The 23,873-nt window shown below is 39.7% G+C and overlaps 1 protein-coding gene and 1 long non-coding RNA gene across 10 annotated transcripts in view; one reads left to right on the forward strand and one right to left on the reverse strand.

Moving 5' to 3' along the window:
• LOC147821933 (uncharacterized) overlaps positions 1 to 15,777 on the forward strand; it is a 37,921-nt gene extending 22,144 nt beyond the window's left edge. The window contains exon 3 of the long non-coding RNA XR_015446169.1: positions 14,729 to 15,777. This is a non-coding gene — a long non-coding RNA (uncharacterized LOC147821933). The remainder of the gene's footprint in view (positions 1 to 14,728) is intronic.
• Positions 1 to 23,873, reverse strand: part of Grk3 (G protein-coupled receptor kinase 3) — a 213,644-nt gene that overhangs the window by 36,758 nt on the left and 153,013 nt on the right. For 6 of the 9 annotated variants that reach the window (XM_087198009.1, XM_087198007.1, XM_087198012.1 and 3 more), the window contains 5 exons: positions 20,846 to 20,912; positions 19,394 to 19,489; positions 15,772 to 15,934; positions 13,332 to 13,468; positions 10,579 to 10,692 (listed from right to left, as the gene is read on the reverse strand). In XM_087198009.1, coding sequence (XP_087054135.1) covers positions 10,579 to 10,692; positions 13,332 to 13,468; positions 15,772 to 15,934; positions 19,394 to 19,489; positions 20,846 to 20,912 — 577 coding nt within the window. Of the gene's footprint in view, positions 1 to 6,079; positions 7,413 to 10,578; positions 10,693 to 11,242; positions 11,279 to 13,331; positions 13,469 to 15,771; positions 15,935 to 19,393; positions 19,490 to 20,845; positions 20,913 to 23,873 lie in introns of those variants that run through there. The other 3 variants (XM_021257130.2, XM_004843328.4, XM_021257132.2) reach the window with 3 other exon arrangements.

Raw genomic sequence — 23,873 nt, forward strand, 5'->3', positions numbered from 1 at the left:
ATAAAGCAGATGCAAACAGATTTCCAGGAGATTAAAAACTCCATCAAAAGTCTGCACAGCAGAATGAACCAATGTGAGGATGGAATTTCAGATATAGAAGACAAGATTGTATGTGTGACCAGGAAAAGAAAAATTGCTTTAAAATTGTAAGGGACCATGAGAAATCAATCCAGCAGCTACTAGACGATGCATAGAAGAATAACATAAGAATGACTGGAGTCAATGAAGAAAGAGAAGAGAGTTCAGATGACATAAAAAAACTTCACAGAAGTGATGGCAGAAAACTTCCCAAGGAGGGGAAAAGAACTTGACATACAGATAAGTGAGGCATATAGGACTCCAGCTAGGCTTGATCAAAAAAAATCTACACATAGGCATATAATAGTTAGGATTCCAGAAACCCAACAGAAGAACAATATTCTACAAGCAGTGAGAGAAAAGAAACAAATCACATACAAAGGAAAGTCCATCAGAAACACAGCAGACTTCTCAATGCGAACCCTCAAGGCAAGAAGAGCTTGGAGTGACATATTTCAATCTCTAAAGGAAAACAGCCTCCAACCCAGACTGATGTACCCTGCAAAACTATCTTTCAAAATTGATGGAGAAATAAGATACTTTGATGATAAAGAGCACCTCAGGAACTTCATGAATACCAAACCAGCACACCAAAAAATTTTAGACAATATCCTAGGAAAAGACAATGAGGATCACACCCCCAGGAAGCCCAGCAGAATGAATCCATTGGGCGTGACAAATTAAATGCAAAGGGGAAGAATCCAACAAAAAGTCATGACAAAGCTTTTAAAACTTTTAACTTCATCTCCCTAATGAGTGTATAATTCAATCTTATTATTGTACTGATTAGTATTTTTGTGATTCTAGTGTTGCACACCTTTCCTTGTGCTGTACTGGCTATGTGTCATCTTCTTATGTCTACTTTTAAATTGGGTTGTCTATTAATGAGCTCTAAGAATTCTTTATATATTCTGGTCATAGCTTATATGCATTGTAAATATAGTCTGTTTAGGGACTACTTTTCATTTTAATGATGTCATTTAAAGTTCTAAATTTTGATGGAATCTTATTTATCAATTTTTTTCTTTTATACATCATGTTTTTTGTATCCTAGGTAGTTCTTGCCTACTCTGAATTCATAAACATTTTCCCTTATAATTTCTTCTTACAGTTTTATACTTTTAGGCTTTCATATTTAGGTTCATAGATCCCTTCAAGTTATTTTTATGTATGGAAATAAAGGGTTGAGGTTAATTTTTTTGTATACGGATACCAGGTGTTCTAGTGCCATTTGCTGAAAACATTATCTTTTCCTCTGCTCTTGAATTGAGTTTATATTCTATAAAATGTTACTGTTAAATAATCTTTCAAAACTCAGTGGACCATATATGTGTGGTTCTATTTCTAGATTCTGTTTTATTCCAATGATCTATATGTCTTTCCTTACACCAACACTGCCTTGATTACTGTAGCTTTAAAAGAAGTCTTAAAATTAGGTACTAACGTCTTCCAACAGTTTTTTTTTTTTTTAACTTCTAGGTCCTTTGTACTCCTATATAACTTTTAAATCTCAATATCCAATTCTTCATTTATAGCAAGTATACATAGACCTGAACTTTTATATATACCTTGTATTTTCTAATCCTGCTAAATTCAAATACAAGTTCTAGGGGCTCCTAGAGATTTCTTAGTATTTTCTCTGTAGATGATTGTTTCATCTACATATAAAGATTTTGCTTCTACCTTGCCAATCCTATCCTAATTGTGTCATTTTATTGCCAGACTATTTTGGTTTGGGCCTAGGTTTCAAAGTTTAATGGACAGATGAAGACTACGCATATCTGCCCTTGTTCCCCACCTTAAGGAGAAAGCATTGTATCTTCTCCATTCATATAAGGTGTTCTCGCTGGAAGTATGGAGTACATGTCTTTAATTTGTTGAGAAGCTTCTGTTCTACTTCTAGTCTCCTGATAGCTTTTACCATGAACAGCTGTAGAATTTGGTCCAATACTTTTTCTCCAACTAGTGACAGGATCAATTCCTTTCCTCTGTTAAAATGATGACTTTTGGGGGTGGGTCTTCCAATGCTGAACCAACACTGCCACCCCTATAATAAAACCACTTTCTACATCTTGCCAGATCTGATTTCTAATAGTTTATTTTGTTAAACTAATTTCTATCTATGTTCATACTTTTTTCTTCTATTATCTTTATCCAGTTTTAGGATTAGCACAATGTTGGGTTCCTAAAATGAGGGGAGAAGTGTTCCTTTTTTTTGTTTTAAATGTTTGATATAATTTATCAGTTAAAATGTATATGAGCTTGCTGTTATCATACAGGTAGGTTTTCAAGCTAGGAATATACTTTCTTTAATAGGTGCTATTCAAATTTTATATTTCCTCCAGAGTTAGTTTCATTAATTTGTCTTCCAAGGTACTTCTTAGAAGTTGTCAAATTTATTTCAAAACAGATTTTTGAAATATGCTTTCTATATCCTTTTAAATTCTGTAAAATCTGTGGTAATGTCTCCTAGGTCTTGATACTTTAATTTTGAAAATGTATAACTGATATTGTGTAATAGGAAGTAAAGGTCTAAAGGAGCAGGGGAGGTGGGAGAGGTAGAGGAAAGGAAAGAAGAGAAAAGAAAAAATATGAGAAAAGGAAAAAAATGGAAACAAAATCTTTGTAAATAGGGAAAGGTGGAGGGGGTGAAGAGAGGGCAGGGGAAGGGTAAAAAAAAATAAGAACCAAGATACTCATGTAATGGTACAAGATCCCAATGATGTATGTAAATGTTACTTTATACCTAAAATGTACCAATAAACTTAATGGGAAAAAATAAATATTAAAACAGAAACACAATCTGCTGGAAGAGAGAATAGGTAGAACTCTTGAAGACATAGGTATAGGCAAAGACTTTAAGAACAAAACCCAGATTGCACAGGAAATATTACAAATAATCAACAACTGGGATCTCATCTTATTAAAAAGCTTTTGCACAGCAAATGAAATCAACAGAGTGAAGAGACAACCAACAGAGTGGGGAAAATTTTTTTGCTAGCTGTGCCTCAGACAAAAGACTGATATCTAGAATATATAAAGAACTGAAAAAAAATCAACCCCCCAATTTAAAGACCCAATTGAAAAATGGGCATCTGAGGTGAATACACGCTTCTCAGATGAAGAAGTATAAATGACAAATAAATATAAGAAAAATGTTCAACATCACTGGTCATTTGAGAGATGAAAATTAAAATAACCCTGAGAGTCCATCTCCCTTCAGAAAGAATGGCTATTATCAAGAAATCAACCAATAACAAATACTGGCAGGGCTGTGAGAAAAAAGAAACCCTTCTCCACTGTTGGTGGGAATGTAGACTGGTGGAACCACTGTGGAAATTAGTGTGGAGATTCCTCAAAAAAATAGAACTAGAGGGGCTGGGGATTTAGCTCAGTGGTTCCACTGCCTGCCCTGCAAGTGCAAGAACCCAAGTTCAATCCCCGGTACCAAAAAAAAAAAAAAAAGAAAAAAAAAGAACTAGAGGTTCCATTTGACCCAGCTATCCCCCTTCTTGGTGTCTTCCTGAAAGGATTAAAAGCATCATACAACAGTGATATATGTGCACCTATGTTCATAGCAGCAGTTTGTAATAGCTAAAGCTTGGAAACAGCCCAAAGGCCTATCAACTCATGAATGGATAAAGATGTGTTTTTTTGTTTATACATGGAGAACTACTTAGCCATAAAGAACAACAAACTTGAGACATTTCTAGCTAAATGGATGTACCTACAGACCGTACTTTTATGTGAAATAAATCAGACACAGATTTGTAAATATCGCATTGTTTCTCTGGTGTGAGTGTAAAAAAGCTGACAGTGTAAAAAAGGGCAAAAGTGTATGACATAATGTGAAATAGGAAGAAAAAGTTCAAATTGAAAGGGGCACTAGGGAGGGGGGAGGGGGAAGGAAGAAAAAGGAAAAAATTGGAAAGAAGATAAGATAGAAACAAAGCTTTTGTAAATAAGGAGGGGAAGAAGGGTTGAAGGGAGGGGAATGGGACAAAAATAAGAATTAAGATATATCATGTACAGGTACAAATTCCATATGATGAATGTGATCATTATGTATATCTAAATTATACCAATAAACTTAATAAAAAATTGAATGTTTCAAAAATAAAGTGGATGTGGTTTTCCAAGTAGAATCTATTTGTTCACAGATGAATTCCCTAGGTGACTACAGCCAATTTTTCAACTATCAGAGTGGCACTGCTTACTGCAAAGTGTTCGGGCACATTGTTATAAAATATGTACAACATTTGAAAGATCAATTGCAAGACAAAACTCTATCAGTCCCCTCCTTGTTCCTGGAAAGTCAGTGGTAATACTGAAGAACACATCACTCTGACCTGGGCTCTAGTTTTTCTCAACAAAGACCCCCAAATATGTTAATAAACCCAACTCAATCATAGTACTCAGGTGCTTCCTGTGGCACTTAAGGCATAAAAAAGACTCAAATACCAGGATCATATTTCTGGGTTTCTTCTTGCTAGATACTGGTATGGTTTTGTTCTTTGCTTCCCATCTCTTTGGTGCTATTCAATATTCTCCCATTTCCAATGAAAAATGATTACATAGGCAGGCATGCTGGCACACCTGTAACCCCAGCACTCCAAGAGGCTGAGGTAGGACCATACGTTTGAGCCCAGCCTGGACAACATAGTGACTTAGACCCTATCTCAAAATAAAAAATCAAAAGGGCTGGGGATATAGCTCAGTGTAAAGGCCCTGACTCCAATCTCCCATATTATCAAAAAAGAAGAAAAAAAGGGAATGAACTTGGATTCATATAAAATTTAAATTTATTCCATATGTTATATAGCAGCTTCAAGTAACCTATTTTTACTCTTTCTTTTGATTTTTTTCAATGGTGAAATCAAGTCTTGTTTTAACTTAATTTTATAAAAATATCAACCTCAATTATTTTCCTTGACGTTAAAACATTCAACTATAGAAATCTATTATTATGTGAAAACTTGGGCTAACTTTTGAACTTTTCAATAACACAAAAATGCAATAAGGGCTAAACATCTAGGAATTCATTTTGTGAACAATGGAAACTTCTCTAACAGCCAAGCACAGTAATACACCCAACCCAGCAGCTTCTCCTGACTCGATGGGCCTGGGTGCAGGCTCTGCAGCGCCCCTGTCTGGTCACACAATCCATCTGATGGAAGACCGGTCTGTTGGGGCTGACACACTTGGAGAGAGCTTATTCTAGTCTCTTGCTGGGCTGACAAGAGATACCCAGAGAGACTTCTCAGCTGTCTCCTGCGAAGTGTAAGTTTATGAGGCATAAGTTTTGGGGCAAAAGACTCTCAAGGGGTCTTCTAATTCATGTTTCTTTTCTGCTCTAGAGAAAACATGTAATTTTTGAAAGAGATGTGGATTGCCTCAAGTTGACAATAAGTATGGGAAGGCTGGATAATCTTTTTGAACTCTTTGGCCCCTGCTAGTGTCATGGTTCTCCCCTCAGGAGGCCTTCTATCTCATGGAGGAGAGCCAGAGGCACAGTTCTCTCACTGCAGGCTCACACATGTGAGCTTGTGATCCACAGAAACCTACAACAATTATGGCTGCAACCGACTGGTGCCAAATAGACACAACAGCAAGGGCTGTTCTGTTTCTGGTGGCATGAGTATGTGTGGCTTGTGTGTGCCTATGTGTGTGTGCATGCCTGTGTTTAATAGAATCTAAATACTATGCTTCCCTTTTAAATAAGTGAAACACATGCACAATATGGCCCTTCTCCAAAACTGGAAACATCAGAACATGTATGTGCATTGAAATCCCAGCCTGGAATTGAGATGGATAACAAATCCCCAAATTTCTTTTCCAGAGTAACTCCTATAAAGCAATAGGCCTCTTCACAGTAAATTATTTTCTAAACTCTCACAATATAATTTCAGCAAAATGAACTTACTTTCTCAATGACTGCAGCACACAAATATAAAAATGATGGTTTGGAACCATTAAAATATCAAGGACAGGATGCAAATGATGATGAGGTTCAGTTATTTATATTGTTAATAGTTAATTCAGAGACATAAAATAAAACCATACCAAGAATTAGACAAACATGTGGACTTTTAAAATTGTCATCTTTTAGCCTGATGACATGGGGGCCTTCACTTGTTCTGGGAGCCCAGCATCTGCTTGTGGGCATCACCAGGCACAGCAGCAGAGGGGACATCAAACTCTAGAAGGGGACACCAATGGGGCTGGGGGAAGCCCTTCTGCTCAAATGTCCTCAGGGTTGTGCAAAAGCTCAGTGCAAAGCGTTACTAGTGACTGATGACAGAAGTCAGCACCCAGTTAATCCATTGGACACATTCATTCCTCAGCATTGTCATTTAAAAATAAAATCCATTTAAAATTACACTCAAATCTAAAACTGAGCAGTTCTTTCCCTTCTTTTACATTGCTGACGTGTTTCCCAGGGTAATAAAGAGGGACGCAATGTCTGTGTCCCACAACTCTGGTTGTGGGGACCAAGGCCAGCTCATCACTGTGCAGTGCAGTGACTGGAGCCTGCCAGGTGTGCAGGCTGCTTTCCTTCCAGAATCCTTGTGGGTTCCCTTGCAGCAACAGCCCATCCCACACACCTTGAGGGGCCCATGGCTCGTTCAGCTGGCAGCCCCCAGAATAGGTCCAAGGAGACAGTCAGTACAAGTGAAGGCCCCAAGAGCCATCTTCAGGACACATCTCAACTTCCACCCCTAGGATGATGAGGGGTTGCTTGGAGGGTGTACACAGGAACGCCACTGCCTGTGTCCCCCAGGAGCTGAGTGCCGAGACCTAGACAAACAAAATATGGCTATGTGTAGGGCAACCTACTCCCTGACACTGAAATGTTTTAGTTTCATCCTGGAAAGATATCTTTGATGTCAGACATAAAAATTTCAGTGGTAAGTAGGAATCGTTTCAAGTTCCAAGTTCACAGATACCAAAATAAGTACAAAGAAAAAGAGCTGTTGTTTCTTCAGTAGTTCCCAGGGTAGACAGACACTGTCCATCAGCGGTGCGAAGCTAACACAGCTGAGTACAGTCCCACTCCGGCAGGGACATCAACATCTCAGAGACCTGCACTTGGCTCGGTGCCTGTGGCTCTTCTAAGAATCTGCTTGAGGCTGAGGCCCAGTGCAGTCTCATGGAATTTCTCAGGTCCTGCGTCAGAGGCCATTGCTATTTCTGTGACACAGTGGTGGCTTGGACAGTTCCACCACACCTGATTGGGCCTTGTTGAGGAATTTGGGAGCTCGGCGCAGCAATCGCTGGGCCTCTGTGAAAGTCTCAGTCAGCTCTTTCTTCCACTGTGCAAATTCTGGGTCGCTCTGGAGGGAAAAACCAACGAGAGTCGGGACATGTTCATCCACCTTGCCAACAGGCACCGGTCATGACTAACATCCTCATAAGTTCCCAAGTGCCTGTCTCGAAGCTGGGTGACTAGAGTAGAGGAACTCACCAGCTGGACTGTTCCCACAAGTCCCTGCAACTTCCAGATGAGAACTGGAATTTGCCTTGGATTTGATTATGGATTACCTTTGATTTCTAAAGCAAGTACAGTCTATAAAATAACATATTGGGGGAGTTCTGACCAAGTAAAAAGCGCAAGTTTAAGCCCAGCCTGGACAACTTAGTGAGGATCTGTCTCAAAATAAAAGAAGGGCTGGGAGGGTAGCTCAATGGCAGGGTGCCCCTAGGTTCCATCCTCTGTATAGCATGCATGCATTCATAAACAAATAAAGATGAATTTAGGCTTATATAATACAATTTTGAGGAAAAGAAAGCATTTTCTCCTTGAGGAGTCACATAGACAGCTTCATGAGACGGTAACTTAGTTATTTCACATACTTCTCCCTTCCATTTTCTTTTTTTTTGTTGTTTTAGCCCCTCAATTTTTTTCTTTTTGAAAATTGTTTTTTATTCCCTTAAATTCTATTATTGGTACATTTTAGGTATAGAACACATTTACATTTATCACTGGGTACTTGTACATGTACATGATGTATCTTGGTTATTTTTTCCCCATTCCCTGTCCCCCTCTTCCCTATTTACAAAGATTTCATTTCCATTTTTTCCTTTTCTTATAATTTTTCCTTTCCCTTCTTTCCTTTTCCTTTCTCCTCCCATTTCTCCTACCCATTTGGACCTTTTCTATTTTATTTATTTATTTATTTATTTATTTATTTTTTTGGTATGGGGGATTGAACTTGGGTCCTTCCGCTTGGAAGGCAGGAGGCAGAACCACTGAGCTAAATCCCCGGTGCCGCTTTTCTTTCTATTTCAAATTATCAATTATTCATTTTAATCATTTTAATCCTTATTTACACTTTCAGTTTCTCACACTACAGAAACTGTTCGGTATTTACACATGTGTGTCCTATTTATTTCACTTAAGAGTATGGCCTCAATATGCATCCATTTAGCTATAAATGACTCTAGTTTCTCATTCTTTATGGCTGAGTAGTACTCCATTTTATAAAAAAACCCCACATCTTCTTTACCCAGTTTCCAGTTGATGGGCACTTGGGCTGTTTCCAAGCTTTAGCTATTACAAACTGTGCCACCATAAATGTGGGTGTACATATATCACTGTGGTATGATTCTTTTAATTCTTTTGGGAAGATACCCAGCAGGGGAATATCTGGGTCAAATGGGACCTCTAGTCCTAGTTCTTTGAGGTATCTCCACACTGACTTCCACAGTGGTTGCACCAGTCTGCACTCCCACCAACAACGGAGAAGGGTTCCTTTCTCTCCACACCCCTGCCAGCATTTGTTATTGGTTGATTTCTTGATAGCAGCCATTCTTTCTGGGGTGAGATGGAATCTCAGTGTTGTTTTCATCTGCATCTCTCGAATGACCAGTGATACTGAATATGTTTTCATACGTTTATTTGCTGCTTTACTTCCTTGTCTGAGAAATGTCTGTTCATTTCAGATGCCCATTTTTGAATTGGGTCTTTATATTTGGGCAGTCTGATTTTTTAAAGTTCTTTATAGATTCTAGGTAGTAGACCTTTGTCTGAGGAATAGCTGGTAAAACTTTTTTCCCACGTTGTAGGTTGTCTCTTAGCTCTGTTGGTGGTTTCTCTTGGATTGCAGAAGCTTTTTAATAAGATGAGATCCCAGTTGTTGATTCTTTGTGCTAGTTCCCGTGCTACTGAGGTTTTGTTCAGTCTTTTCCTATGCTAATGTCTTCAAGAGTTCTACCTAACTTATCTTCCAGCAAGTTTAGTGTTTCTGTTTTAATATTTAGATTTTTAATCCACTTCGATATTAATTTAGTGCAGGGTGATAGATGTGGGTCTAGTTTAAATCTTTGGCAGGTTGAAATCCAGTTTTTCCAACACCATTTATTAAATAGGCTATCTTTCCTCCAGTGAGGGTGGTTAGCTCCTTTGTTAAAGATGAGGTGGCTGAGTATGTCTGCAGTGGTTTTTGTGTCTTCTAATCTAGTCCACTGATCCTCAGGTCTGTTTCTTTGCCAGTACTATGCTGTTTTTATCACAATAGCTTTGTAGTATAGCTTCAAGTTGAGGATTGTGATACCCCCAGCCATGTCTCTGTTGCCTAGAACTGCTTTTGTTATTCTAGGTCTCTTCTTGTTCCAAATGAATTTTTGGATTGCTTTCTCTAGTTCTGTGAAATATATTGTTGGAATTTCAATCAGCAGTGCATTGAATCTATATAGCAGTTTTGGAAGTGTGACCATTTTCGCTATATTGGTTTTTCCTACCCAGGAACAAGGGATGTCTTTCCATTTTCTTGTATCCTTTTCGATGTCTTTTTTCAGAGTGCTGGAGTTTTCAGTGTAGAGGTCTTTTGCTTCCTTTGTTAAACTGATTTCTAGATATTTCTTTTTTTTGGATGCTATTGTAAAAGGAATTGTTTCCCTAATTTCTCTCTCAGTCTATTATTTGTGTACAAGAAGGCTATTGTTTTTTGAGTGTTGACGTTGTATCCAGCTACTCTACTGAATCTGTCAATTAAGTCTAGAAGTCTTTTGGCTGAGTTTTTTGGGTCTTCTATGTAGAGTATCATATCGTCAGGAAATAATGACAGTTTAAATTCTTCCTTTCCCATCTTTATTACTTTTATTTCTTTCTCTTTTCTAATTGCTGTGGCTAATGTTTCCAGAACTATATTGAACAGGAGTGTCTTGTTCCTGATTTTAGTGTGAAAGTTTTCAGTATCTGACCACTTAGTATGATGTTGGCTGTTGGCTTTTCATAGATAGCCTTAATCAAGTTGAGATTAAGACCTTCTATTCCAATTTTCTGTAGGGTTTTTATCATGAATGGGTGTCCCTTCCATTTTCTAATACTTGCTTCTTTAAAAAGTAATTGTTAATGTGCTGAAAATCTTATACCTCAGGGATTTCTTGCTAACCATATAGTAAGAAAATGCTTTATCACCAGGTTGTCAGCCTCACTGAATATTTATGTAATTGTTTTAATTTTCACCTAAGAGAAAACAAATAAAAATAAAAACTTACCTCACATTGCAAGATAAATTGCTTCCCTCCTTTTATTCTAAACAAGATGCACTTTTTGTCTTTAATCTGAGTTTCTTCCACTGAGAGAATCTGTTCCATGGTCAGTAAATTTTGCTAACCATAAAAAAAAAAATCACAAATTACTTAAAATTATTTCATGATCTAAGTTATGTTAATAAGTAATGATACCAAGAACTCAGAATAAGTTAAAAATGACATTTTGTGATTATATTTCATAAGTGAGGGGGAAATGGCTACAAAGGAACATGTAGAAAAGTTTAAATTACAACATTTCAAAGAAAAGTGCAAAGAAAGCAATGTTTCTACTACAGAGCAAAGCAGTAAAGTGTTCTCTCTTCACAGAACTGATTTGGAATGATCTTAGGACTTGCTGCTGAGCAGCTTCCTGTGCTCTGTAACTGTTCTCCATCAGGTCAGGAGGGGGCAGTGACGCACTACATGAGATTCTCTCCAGCAAAAGGGTGCAGCTCTGTTGGAACCCAGCAACTCAGAAAGTGCCTGGTGATGCTGGCTTGTAAACTAAGAATATTTTGATAATATCAAAATGAAGCTCTAAGTACAAGTGACATCCTTCAAAGATTGTCACACTAGGTCTATAGCATTATTGCATAAGGTGACTGCTATAGTATGATGAGTTCCTTACCATTTTATGTTTTTTTGGATAAATACTCCAGGAATCCTAAATGAAAAACAATACCATCATAAACTCTCAAGTTTTCTTTTTTACTTGTTTATTCTTAACAAACCAACTTATGTACTAAGTGCTAAATCTTTTAAAAACCAAGATGTTTCTGTATCTGATGTTAAAGTAAGTTTTTTAAAAAAGTTGTCAAATATCCTGAAAAGTGGGACAATTTCCCTTTCACCTGCACAATAGTGACTTGGCAGTAGACAACACAGTGAATGAATAATATGCCCAGGTCCACTCATTATCTGGATACAGATTGAGCTTTGAGGAGCTACTGTAATACATACCAGCCCCGAGTTAGAACTCAGAGCCCCAAAAAGAGTCTTATTAATTGTAACTCAGATCTAGACCTAGATATATTAGTTTTTAAGAAATGACATTTATGGCACAATATTGAGATGATCTTGTTGATTTTTAAAGGAATGTGGTAATATGCAATCACAGTCGTTTGTACCAAAATGGCAACTTCCCCAGCAAGGCTTAGAAAACAATCCTAAGTCTAACACACAAGGTGTGGGGCTCCCACTTTCCTCACTTTTGTTTTATTTATTTATTTAATTTTTTATTGATGTACTTTAGATACAATGATCATATCCATCATAGGGAATTTGTACCTGGAAATGATATTTCTTGCTTCTTTTTTTCCCATTCTCCTCCTTTGCCTTCAACCTCTCCTTCCCTCCTTATTTACAAAAGCTTGTTTCCCTTTTCTTCTTCTCTTTTTTTTCTTGTTCCTTCCTTCCTTTCCCCCTCCCCCCTCCCTTGTTCCCCTTCTCATTTGAACATTTTGCAATATCTATTATACATTTTGGTCCTTATTTATACTTTTGGTGTTTCACAGCACAGAAACAATATGGTATTTAAACATGTGTGTAAAATTTATTTTACTTAAGAGTATGGTCCCAAGGTGCATCCATTGAGCTAAATATGTCTAGAGCATATCCTTTATAACAGAGAACTCCATTGGGTAAAAAACCCCACATCTTCTTTATCCATTCATTGGTTGATCTTCTCTACTTCTGACTTCAAGAGAAATGATGGGCGGTATCCACATCACTAATACATAAACTCTGTGCCTGACACTGGAGACCACTGTCCTCCCCAGGAGTAGACAAACTGCCCTCCACCAGGGTTGGCTCTGTGCATGAGGACCAGTCCTGGTGCCACACACAGTAGCCACTTAATAAATGCTGCTTGAGTTGCTAGCAAATACAGCATGGATTAGAAAATTTTCCATCTTGTTCACCAGCATGAGCTGTAGAAGGAACTCAAGAGGGCAGCTATGTCCTCCTATGGGACCTACCCATAGGTGGGTTTGCATAAGTTTCCAGCAAGGTGCAAAGGGAGGTATGGTTTGATGCCACTTCCCCGAGTCAAGTATCGCAAATGACATTCTATCTGACTGGACTTGAGAGACCAAGTGCACAGGCAGACCTGGGTTCCCATCCCTCTGCACCCACATCTGTCCAGCTATGGCTCGTGGGTGCTAGACTCTGCCTCTTTGAGCTTTGGTGTCCTCTTCATTAATCGAGTTGGACCTTCAAAGGTTATTAAACAGACTGAAGGTTGTGTGTGTGTGTATTTTATAGCATCTGGCCTCAGATAAACATGTAAAAATTACAGTAGCCCTTGTGATTTCTGTTCCTTCTTTTTCCCACATGAGGAAACTGAGGCTCTGAGAGGCAATGGAATGGGCTCCACGTCTCGGAGGCACTAAGCTGTGGATATGAACCTGTCTGACCCCACTGTCCAGCTGTCCTTTTCTCCTGTGACCTGCCAACTGCTCAACCCATTTGAAGGGTCAGGGATTTTGACTTGGTTCTCTCTAAAAGAAAGAAATATTTCAGAGACTACATAGCCCTTCTCTGATGTGGACCTGGATGTTTAACAGTGAAAGTTTGAATGCTGCAATCTTGTGATATACATTGAGATACACAGGCCTTAGGGAGATGCTTTGGAAAACATGTTGGCAACATGAGGTCACCACATGACACGGAACATGCTGGAAGCAGTGCTGGGTGCACCCCCCCCCCCCGGGACTCACCCGTGACTCGCCTTCTCCTCTCCACTCAAGCCTGTTCGGGAAGAGGTAGAAGTAGCGGCGCTGCCACTGCGTAAGGAAAGGGTTGCCCAGCTTCAGCATGTGCCCATGCATGATGCAGTCCTTGCCCAGGGCATAATCTGAGGGCGGAAACACTGAGAGTTAGTCAGGGCCCAGGCCAGGTAGGCCTTGAGGCAGGTGTATTCTCAGGAATACAGAATGACATGCTTTTGGGGAAAGTCACACTTCTATGACTCTAACACATCACAGAAACCATTATTTTCATTTGTAAACACATGGGAACTGGGCATCTAACTCAGAAGTTTCCGACTCACTCTCTATTAATGTTTCACAGTTGCTTTTCAGGATTCCAATGAATTCCCAGTGCTCATTTATTCCTCAGAGAGGTCCAAGTTTGTTCCAAACCGTTTTTTTTTTTTTTTTTTTTACTGTATATAAACAATGAAGAACATAGAGTCAATTTGAGCTATCCCTGAAGTATGCTGGCCCTTTTGGGGCACCGAGATTGTCCCTTTAGTCTATCTTTCATCCTATAAATACTATTAAAGCGGGGACTTGTCCCGGTCAGCTGAGGTACACAAGGTCAAATGTGGTTCATTCCTTAGCTTAAGGTCAGGTTTGTTTCTCAGTCACACGGCTGTGTACAGAGACAAGTCACTTTCATGTTGAGACCTGATTACCTATTTGAGATACTAAAAAAAGATTGATTTGTAGCTTTCACAGAAAGCTTTGTGATTATGTTAAAATCAGCCAGTTACTGAAAAATTTATTCATTCAACAAGTAGTCTGTGAAAGCCTAAGTGCTGGGCATGTTCTGTATTCAGCAGTGCACAAAAAGGACAAAATTCTGCCCTTGTGGAGCTTACAGTCTAGTGTGAGCTTCAGATATTAAGCAAAGAGGCAAACCCATGCTGGGTCGTCAGGCCACAGGAGAGGAGAGGACCCAGGAAGGAGGGGGGTAGGGAGGGTCACTGGGGATCAGGTGTGGCTCTTGGCATTGCCATTTTAATCTGAAGTGTGCTTACATTTCCAAAGTATTTAAAATATAAGTGGGCTGGGAATTTAGCTCAGTGGTTCCGGCACCTGCCTCAGAAGCGCAAGGTCCCGAGTTCGATCCCCGGTACCAAAAAAAAAAAAAAGAAAAGCAAGTAAAATATAAGTATCTTTTTTCAGAGATCTAAGCCAAGACTGTAGATTTTTCTATAGAACAATTTTTGAAATCATTAACCAAGATACATGCAAAGTATTTACTAACATTATTAATATATAAAAAATCAGTCCACTCATTTGTTACATGTTCTGTTTAATTACAGTTCTAATTAAAGGAATACACTCAGCAGTCATTAGAATACATAATTTTCCTGGGTCTATTTTGTCAGGATCCTAGGACCATCATGGCAAATGACTGCTGGTGCAAGTTCCTTGGGACATCTGTCATGGCAAGCACACACGAGTGTGACCTCAAGGACAGGTACTCTGAAGAGCAGCTCACACACAAAGGTTGTGTCCCCTGGAGAACTGAGGTGGGGGACAGTTAAAGGTGTGCAGCACTCCCTTGTTATATTGTTAAATGCTCCTGGGAGTGTCAAAGAGGACCAGAGACTCCTACACCAAGAAGCTTCCACCAAAGCAACCTTTAATAGAATGAAAATGTTTTTGGTCCTTCTTATGCATATGTGATCTCACCTGTGCAGGTCTTAGCTGAGAGAGAAAATGAAATGACATTTTACCTTAATCATCAACTATAATAAACTTAAATGTCTTACAAAAATAAGTAAATCTTAGACGAACCAAGAGTAACAATATTTAGTGAATCAAGAATGAGTCATTTTTAATACTTGATGTTATTTTCCATCTTTGAACTCCTATTTGGCTATTCTTAAAACACATTTTGTAACATAAATATAATCATACATTTCTCTCTCCTGAAAAGTGACAGGTCATACCAAGTTCCTCCCTAGGACCAGCTACCCATGTCAGGGGCCCTGTGCAAAGTGAACATGCAAACTCTTCTTCAAAACTCTGCACCCAAGTTTGCACTTTGAGACACTCAAGATGGTGACGGCAGAGCATGCATCCTGTGCCCTGGGTGACTGCATAGGACACACACCAGTTAGGCTGGCCCTGCTTTCAAAGCTGTCCTACTCTATTTTCAAGGAACAAGCTTCCTACCTGGCCCTCACTACTCCCTGATAGATGACCTAGATGAAATAAGGCTGGCTGTCTCAATACACTTTTGTTTATATGTTGACTGAAGACTGATACTAACCAAACTCTTCCAATCCACATAAAACTAAAATAATGACCAGCCTTTTTTTCTCTGCTGGGAAATACTTCATGACCCAAATGCTTTTTTAGGTTCATAAGAAATTGTGAAAATTCCTTGCATTTAAAACATATCAAGACACATGAACTATTTTACCTTCCTCATGACCAGGTTGCTTATTTTTTGCTCTCTTCCTGGCTTCAATTTTATCAGTGTCTGCGTTTACTGCCTCATAAACTGTCTCTGTCACTTCCCGTTGCCAGCGCTCAGAGATGACCAAAGGGAAGTTCTTGTAGAGTTCTTGGTCACAATCAAGCAGCTTATTAGGAAATAAAAAATACATATACTTTAAATTCTTTTATTGGTACATTTTAGGAATACAACACAATTACATATCTCACTGGGAACTTGTACCTTTACATGATGCATCTTGGTTCTTATTTTTTCCCCATTCCTAGCCCTCCCTTCACCCCCTCCACCCTTCCCTATTTACAAAGACTTTAAGGAAATAAAATATTTGTGATTTACCATATTTTCAAAGACAGTGGGTCAGTAGCACCACACCCATGGTGACTCATAGCTGTACACAGGAAGACAGCTAGAAGACAGCACATAGTCACTGAGAGCTTTTAGCTGTGACAGATCTCCAGTGACAATGACTCAAGCCACCAGGACTTAGGGTCACAACTGACTAGCACGTCACTCCATCTGGGTCAGGTAGACTGGGCCTCATCTTCTGTACCATCTTCATGGCATTTTTGTCAATGAAAACTAACACACATAGGGTTCTATTCAAGTATTAAAAGATTCTGATGACTAAGTAAAATTTTAATTATCATGAGGATATATTATTTATAAAAGTAGGAAAATAGATCTGTATGGTTTTAGAAACAATTGTAGCACATATTATAATATGCTTACAATTATGAGGGCTTTCCAACCTGCCTTCATTAATCTGTAAAGTTAGGAAAATACAAGCTAAGCTAGGCTGAATTTAATATTCCACCTAATTAAACACTACAATCACGTGTATAAATAGAAGGTGCAAGACACATGGAATTTAGGCAACATAGCCCCCAAGCGTTGCTGTAATAAAAATTACATTTAATGATAGCATTTTTCTTTCCAATGATTACTGAGATTCTTCATAGATTCTTCATTCTGCCCTTTTAAGTGAGATTGCACTTTGAAAATGAGCTTGTTTTAGGCATTGAGCAAGTTTTCTGGGAGAAGACTGAGCCATTCTTCTGATAGAAAACACACATCTTGTCAGAAGCACAATCTCTTTAGAGTCTTGATCTCCTTCATAGGCCATTTTTGTCTGGGAGAACAGACAGACACAGGTGCTGTAGCAAGGTATTTAGAAGGAAAAGACAGGACAAGGAGGTGGTACCTGCCCTGGTGCCTCAGCAAATCAGCGAACATGAGAAACACCAATGTCTTGCCATCCACAATGGGCCATTGCCTCTCCAGTCTGACATCTGTTATAACAAGGTCCCCTTTCGGTCAGTTGGATTGGCAGAGCCTTCCCCCTTTCTGCTTTCTTCTAATCTCTGAACCATGCCCATAGCAGACATCCTCCATAGTTATGAACGGGAAGAGAGGCATGTGCACACCAGTGTGTGAGTGGGAGTGAGCTGGGGAGGTATAGACACCAAGCCTGCAGGTATCTGTGCTGGGCACACAGATGCACATTTGTAAAGGGCATAGCCTGAGTCCACATGGACTCCCTTCATATTCTTTGGGTTGCTTAACAAAGATAAAGAATAGATCATTTGTAAGATGTTACTCAGATGGGTGTGGTGTGCATTCCTGTAATCTCAGCTTTTCAGGAGGCTGAGGTAGGATAGTAAGTTTGACCCCAGCCTGGGTAACATATCAAGACCCTATGTCAAAAAATGAAAAGCACTGGAGATATAGCTCAGCGGTACAGTACCACTAGGTTCCATCCCAGTTCCACAACAAACAAACAAACAAACACCAACACAGATCCCTTCACTGGACTGAGCCTCCATTCACAGTTGCATACCTGCCACTCACAACTTCCACCTCTACCTGTTCTCATCCCCCAAACTACAGGGTTAGAAGCCAGTCTGTTAAGTGCTGACTCTGTGCCGGGAGGCATAGGTCATCTCATTTTGCTCACAGTGAGCTTGACAACAAAACCACCTACTTTACAGGTGGGAAAACCAAGGCTCCGAAGAAGTTAAGGAATGGCCCAAATTCATTCTGCTGCCAAGTGGCAGCTTTGAGCTGAGTCTTTTGCCTTCAAAGTCTAGATTCTTGTTCATAAAAATTTTAAGTATGAGAGACTCTTTTTAATATGGAAACATTTGGTGAGATCTCACATTAATAGCAGTTTTATTTTTAGTACCCTTTGATGGGTAGTTGCATGTCTGATGACAAAGTTCTGCCATGACAGGAGCAATCCCTTTATGTAGTTCTGTCCATGGCTTGCTCCTCATAGCCTACTGTGCAGCAGGCCTTACACTCCTGGCAGGTACTGACCACTGAGGCTGCAGATGATGCCTAGTGATGCTGGGTCTAGGCTCTGTTCTTGCTGCTGTCCCCGGGACAGCTACATCCCAGATTACAGGTGTCTCTGAGCCACCCAGCAGTCCCCCACCCCTGCCCTGTGACCTCAGCTCTCCCCACTTTGCCTGCACCTAGCCTCACTTCCTGGAAATTGCTCCTGGGAATATCCTGATGGTCCTTCTGGCTCAGCCCTCCTCTCCGGATGCTATCACCAGCTCTACCCAGCTGCTGCTCCCTTCCCCAGCCACTCAAGCGCTTGGTGTCTGTGTGCCATTTGCCCCACTTTCCCATCTGCCTATGTGGTTCTGGATGTTTGTAGTGACAACTCCTGGTAGGCCTTTGCCTTTTACAGCCCTCCTTTTCTTTACATCTGGAAGGTGAGTGTTACCGTAATATCCCAGCCTTCTGGGGAGTAGGTACTTGGGAGGACAAATGCAGGGATCAGCAGAAGAGGATAAAAGAAGGCAGCTGAGAAGAGATGGGGGTTCAAGACAGTGGGGACACCGGGAGAAGCAGTTAGAGTGGAGACAGATAACAGTGTGACATGTAGTGATACACTGACTTAGCATTCTAAAGACAGTGATTTTTCTCTCATGACTTACCATGTGTAATTATGTCTTGTCTCTACTTGGAAAAATAATGATATGAACAGAAGTTTGAAAAATGCAGAGGATGATGTAAAAAACAGTGATTATTTTACCTCTGACTGACAAATGCAAAATGATTCATGTTGACTGTACTTTTCATCCTGACACAAGGAGATCCAAGTACTCAGCAGGATTCAAACAACTGGCTCTTTTGCACTAGGTGAAATATGTTTGATACCATAGTTGTTTTTCCCTGCTTTATACATGTTCAAGTTTCTTTCAATCACAAATATTCCAAATCAATAAAGATTTGACCATTTTGTAATTCAGTAAAAATAAAATTATTAGTACAATGAAAGAGTTCATGGTTTCTCCCTAATTTAGGACTCTTTTCTTTTTTCCCTCCAGTATGAAGGATTAAACCTAGGGCCTTCATACTGAACTACATCCCAGTCCTTTCTATTTTTCATTTTGAGGCAGGATCTCATGGACTTGCCCAGATAGGCCTCTAATTTAGGTCTTTAACTTACAGAGTTTCAAAGATATGATACTCATTCCATAAAGAGCCCAAAACTAAAACAATCACTAAGTTTAACTGATTCTCAACAGAAACTTCACACATAAAAAAAGTAAAACAAAAACTGTCACATATGTACCTTAATGCCTTTAGTATCCTCTTCATCAAATGAGCCAATATCAAAAGCATCTGCAGCATTGACTTCTCCCCGGGGAGGAATTAGTGGGGGTGGATACTGGAAGAGCCAGAGAGGCAGGGCACAGTTATGAGAAGGCCTTTACAGCCCAGTCCCAATGGTCTGACATCAATCTGCCCCACTGTACAGTGCTCTACCCGGCTCCTATAGCCACACTGCACATGTCACACTTGAGCCTTGGCAATGAAGATGGGGAAGACTGTTAAAAAAAGACTCATGTCCAAAGCTTAAATAATTTTTAAACATGATGAAGCCTCCAGACTATATACCCACAGCTGAGTTTTGAGGAAGTGGCTGCTCCTGGACAAGGGTTGCAACATGATTTGGACTTGCTGGGGCTGCACAAAGAACCACCCCACAATCATTGGGTGGCACTACTGAACGTGTGGACATGCACTGATTCTAATTCAGCAGGACTAGGAGCTCACTCTTTCTTTACTAGGCCAAGTCCCCACTTCTCTGCAGGGTTGAGTTCACGTAGAAAGGAGTCCAAAGATGATAATCAACATTTTAAAAAAATTTAATTTGAGGTGTTTCTTGTATCAGTGAGAATATAATAAAGCTTCAGTAAGGAAAGCATCTGGGGTATGGCTCAGGGGTAGAGCATGTGCTTAGCATCCATGCAGCCCCGGGTTCCATCTCCAACACCAAATACAAAAATAAAAATAAGGGAAGAGAATTATGTTGATATAAAAGCATGTTAATTCTTAAAATTATGTGGTGCTGGGCTAGCAAATATATATAAATTTATATCAGAAGTATCTGGAATACTTTTATATAGGTTTGTGTAAAAATATGGTCACATTTTGAGAGAATTTAAGAAGATGAGTAAAAAGCTAAAGAAGTCTCAATTACATGGATATTTGATTAATTTATAGAAATAACATTTTCAGAATTTTTATAGTTGTCCCTCAGTATCTGTAGGGGATAGATGGGCTCTAGGACTGTCAGACACCAAGATTCATACATGTTTAAGTCTCTGATCTACTATGGCATAGTATTCGCATATCACCTACACAAGGCTCCAATATACTTAAATATCTCTAGATTATTTATGTCTAATACACTGTAAATGCTGTGTAAGTAGCTCTTATGCTATATTGTACAGGGAGGGATAATGACAAGAAAAAGTCTGCACATACTGCATACAGACACAATTTTCTTCCTGCATTCCACTTGTGGCTTGCCTGAATCTGTGGATATAGAACCTGCAGATACACAGGGCTGACTGTACAAAGAAGAGAGGATGTTGCCCCTAGGGAGTTGGGGAGTGGTAACACTCGGTGGCAGAACTCTGTGCACATGGGAAGCTGAGGTGGAAACCCTGGGGGACAGAACCAGGAAGTCAGCAGATATAGATAGGAGAAGAGGGTGCAGAGGGACCTGAGGGAGTACCTTTTGTAGATAGACGTGCTGCCAGTCAATGCCCTTGAAGAAGCTGTGCTCTTTCACTTCCTGTGCGCTGGTGAAGAAAGACAGTCCTCAAAGTGGTGAGTACGTATTTGGAAATACAAGAGACTTTGCAAAAAGTGTCTCCTGTTAAGAACACATAGGAATCATCTCCAGCTCTTTAAGGAAGCAAATAAAGAAGGCTTCTTTCCAAGCTGCATAGGAAGTGCTGCAATGTTTAGGAACACTGCAGACTGCACCTGGGACTACTGTTCCATATGATCCTTTATGTGGGATGCTTCTTTCAGTTTGTGATAATACGGTAGTTTTCACAAGTATATACACATATGTCTCTCTCACATATCACATGGATACATATATGTTATACGTAAAAACCTTAAAAGTGGGCAGTAGAATGCACATATATGATAATTATATATGATGCATATATATATATGATAATTCTGTGGTTGTTAGAATGTAAGTGAGAATTAAACTGGAGATCCACACATTAAAAGAACTTTATGGCAAATAACTACAAGTTTGACAAAGAAAATAACAGGAAAATGATAGGAATATGAAACACCAAGTATTAAGTGCAAACTAGAAATCTAATAATACAGTGCATGCCAAACTCTTTTATGGGATAAAAGCCCCACATTTCTTGAAGGTCACAATTAAGACCCAGTGCATACAGAACCAAGGTTGTAGGCTGAAGCAAAGCCCATATCCTTGTGGCCCTAGCAAGTTCCTCTCAGTTCAGTCTGTGTCATATAGCCCAATGCTGCACCTCAGCTCCATCCTCCAGGCTCCCTGGGGCATCTCGCCCAGCCCAGGCTCTTCTGGGCCTTTATTTTTCTTTATATGATGCCCATATCTCCATGGCAAGCACCCTGGCTCCAGAAGAGTATCCAAGTGCCCTACACACCTTGCTATTGGGCCATGTGGACACAGGGGAAGGACTGATGGCAGAGTGGCAGAGCTGCTCCCCTGAGGACAAGGCCAGTGTACTGAGCTCCTAACTCATCACAGTTCTTGTGTGTATGTGTGTGTGTGTGTATGTGTGTGTGTGAGACACAGGACTGGAACTCAGTGCATGGAGGCTTTGACCTTGGTGGACATGTGAGAATGTATGCAAACACACACACACCTCAACCCTCCTTCCCCACACCCAGCGTGCAAACATACACAGCTGGGTGTTTAATAGGAGGGGGAAGAATTTCTGAAAACTTCTGCTTTTAAGAAATTAAATTTGTAGGGCCGGGGATTTAGCTCAGTGGTTCCAGCACCTGCCTTGCAACTGCAAGGTCCTGAGTTCGATCCCTGGTACCAAAAAAAAAAAAGAAATTAAATTTGCTAAAGATTTAAAAAAAGCAATCAGTTGAGGATTGAACATTTAAAAAGTCAGAAAGTAAAACAAAGAACCAAGGCAATGACAATGATAAAACAGAAGGTCAGAAGCATGGGAGACCTGAGAAATCCCAATATCCATCTAATAGGGGTTCTAAGAGAAACAGAGGAGAGGAAATGTTAAATTAGTAAAATAAAAGTGTTCTCCACACTGAAGGACATGAGTTTTGGAATCAAAGTGCCTGACATCATGAGGGTTGTGATAATTGAGCTGTGACCAGCACTGATCATTCATTTAAGCGTGATAAAGCGCCATCTTCAAAGTTCTAGGGTAAAAGTAATACTGATTTTGAGTTCTCTATCAAGCCTAGAGAGCAGTCATGTTTGAGGACAGCGGGAAGACATTTCAAATAACTAAGATGCAGGAACCTGAGCCTCTCACACATCTCTCTGGACTGACTTTGGCATGAGCTCTGGCTAGAAAGGAGGGGACCTTGAAAAGCAGAAAGCACGGGGTCCAGTAAATGGTAGTCAAATGAGGAGCATGAAAAGGAACGATGCTGATTAGAGGGGAGAGAGGAGAAAGCAGGGAGGAAGAGGAGGGGAGGGGAAGGGGACGGGAGAGGGGAAGAGAGGAGAGAGCTCTGTTCTCAGCAAAGCTGGTAGACTGCGCCCATCACAAAAGAAAAATAAGGTAAAAGTGAAAGTACACAATTGTGACACATACATATAGCTTAAGATACATTACTAGCAAAGTAGAAACTATGGAATGAACAACATGGACATACTACTACTTCATTTTTATGCAGAGCACAAAAATTGATTATGATCCACTATGCTCAAAGAACAGGGAGAAAACCATACCAAGTCAATATGGCAAAAGTAAAAAATAATATGACAAAAATGAATGACAGAGAAGTAGACAATGAATGACAAGAATATCAAAATCCCTTCCCCCACAGCATCAAGTAGGGACTCAAGAGACACTGTTAATTGTTGACGGAAAAGACACAACTGGCTAAATACATAACTTAGAAGTATAAGGTAAACACAAGAACCAAATATAACATTTCAACTCTTGAGAGGTGAGGGAAAAGGAAGGCTGTAGAGAGTGTAATAAGTGAGCTACATCTTTATTTGTTACAATCTCCCAGATAAACTAATAAATAAGCAAATACACATGAGGATAATATTTAGCTATCTCTATAACATATATATACCATACAGGTGTAATACGTGTACATACATACATGCTACTCTAAAGAATACACACATACACACATGTGGCACACACACAAGTAACATGTTAATGGTGGCTTCCATGTAAGGCAAGCCTGGGTGTGAGGAGAAATGGGAAGAATGAGTGTAAGCTCTTCTCTATAGGCTTTGCAGGTATGACTGGGGAGGGAGGAGGGGCAGAAAGCTCGTATAAATTGGCAGTTAGTTGGTTATGCATGAGAGAAAATGTGTGAGAACCTGGTAACATCAACCTCCCAAAATCACAAATAAAAGCATGACTAAAACTTATGGAGATGGACTATAAAATATCAGAATTCTTCTCCATCATCTACAAGTTTGATTGTTACAGTTAAAAAGTTATTGACTCCTTCCACTTCTTAATTATAAAACACATAAGGAAATATACATATATTCCCTGTGTGATTTCTCCCCGCTTAGGTCAAAA

This window comes from Heterocephalus glaber, unplaced genomic scaffold (assembly GCF_053883595.1).
Source record: "Heterocephalus glaber isolate CG9 unplaced genomic scaffold, H.glaber_assembly_v1.0 deba00001687, whole genome shotgun sequence".
NCBI lineage: Eukaryota > Metazoa > Chordata > Mammalia > Rodentia > Bathyergidae > Heterocephalus > Heterocephalus glaber.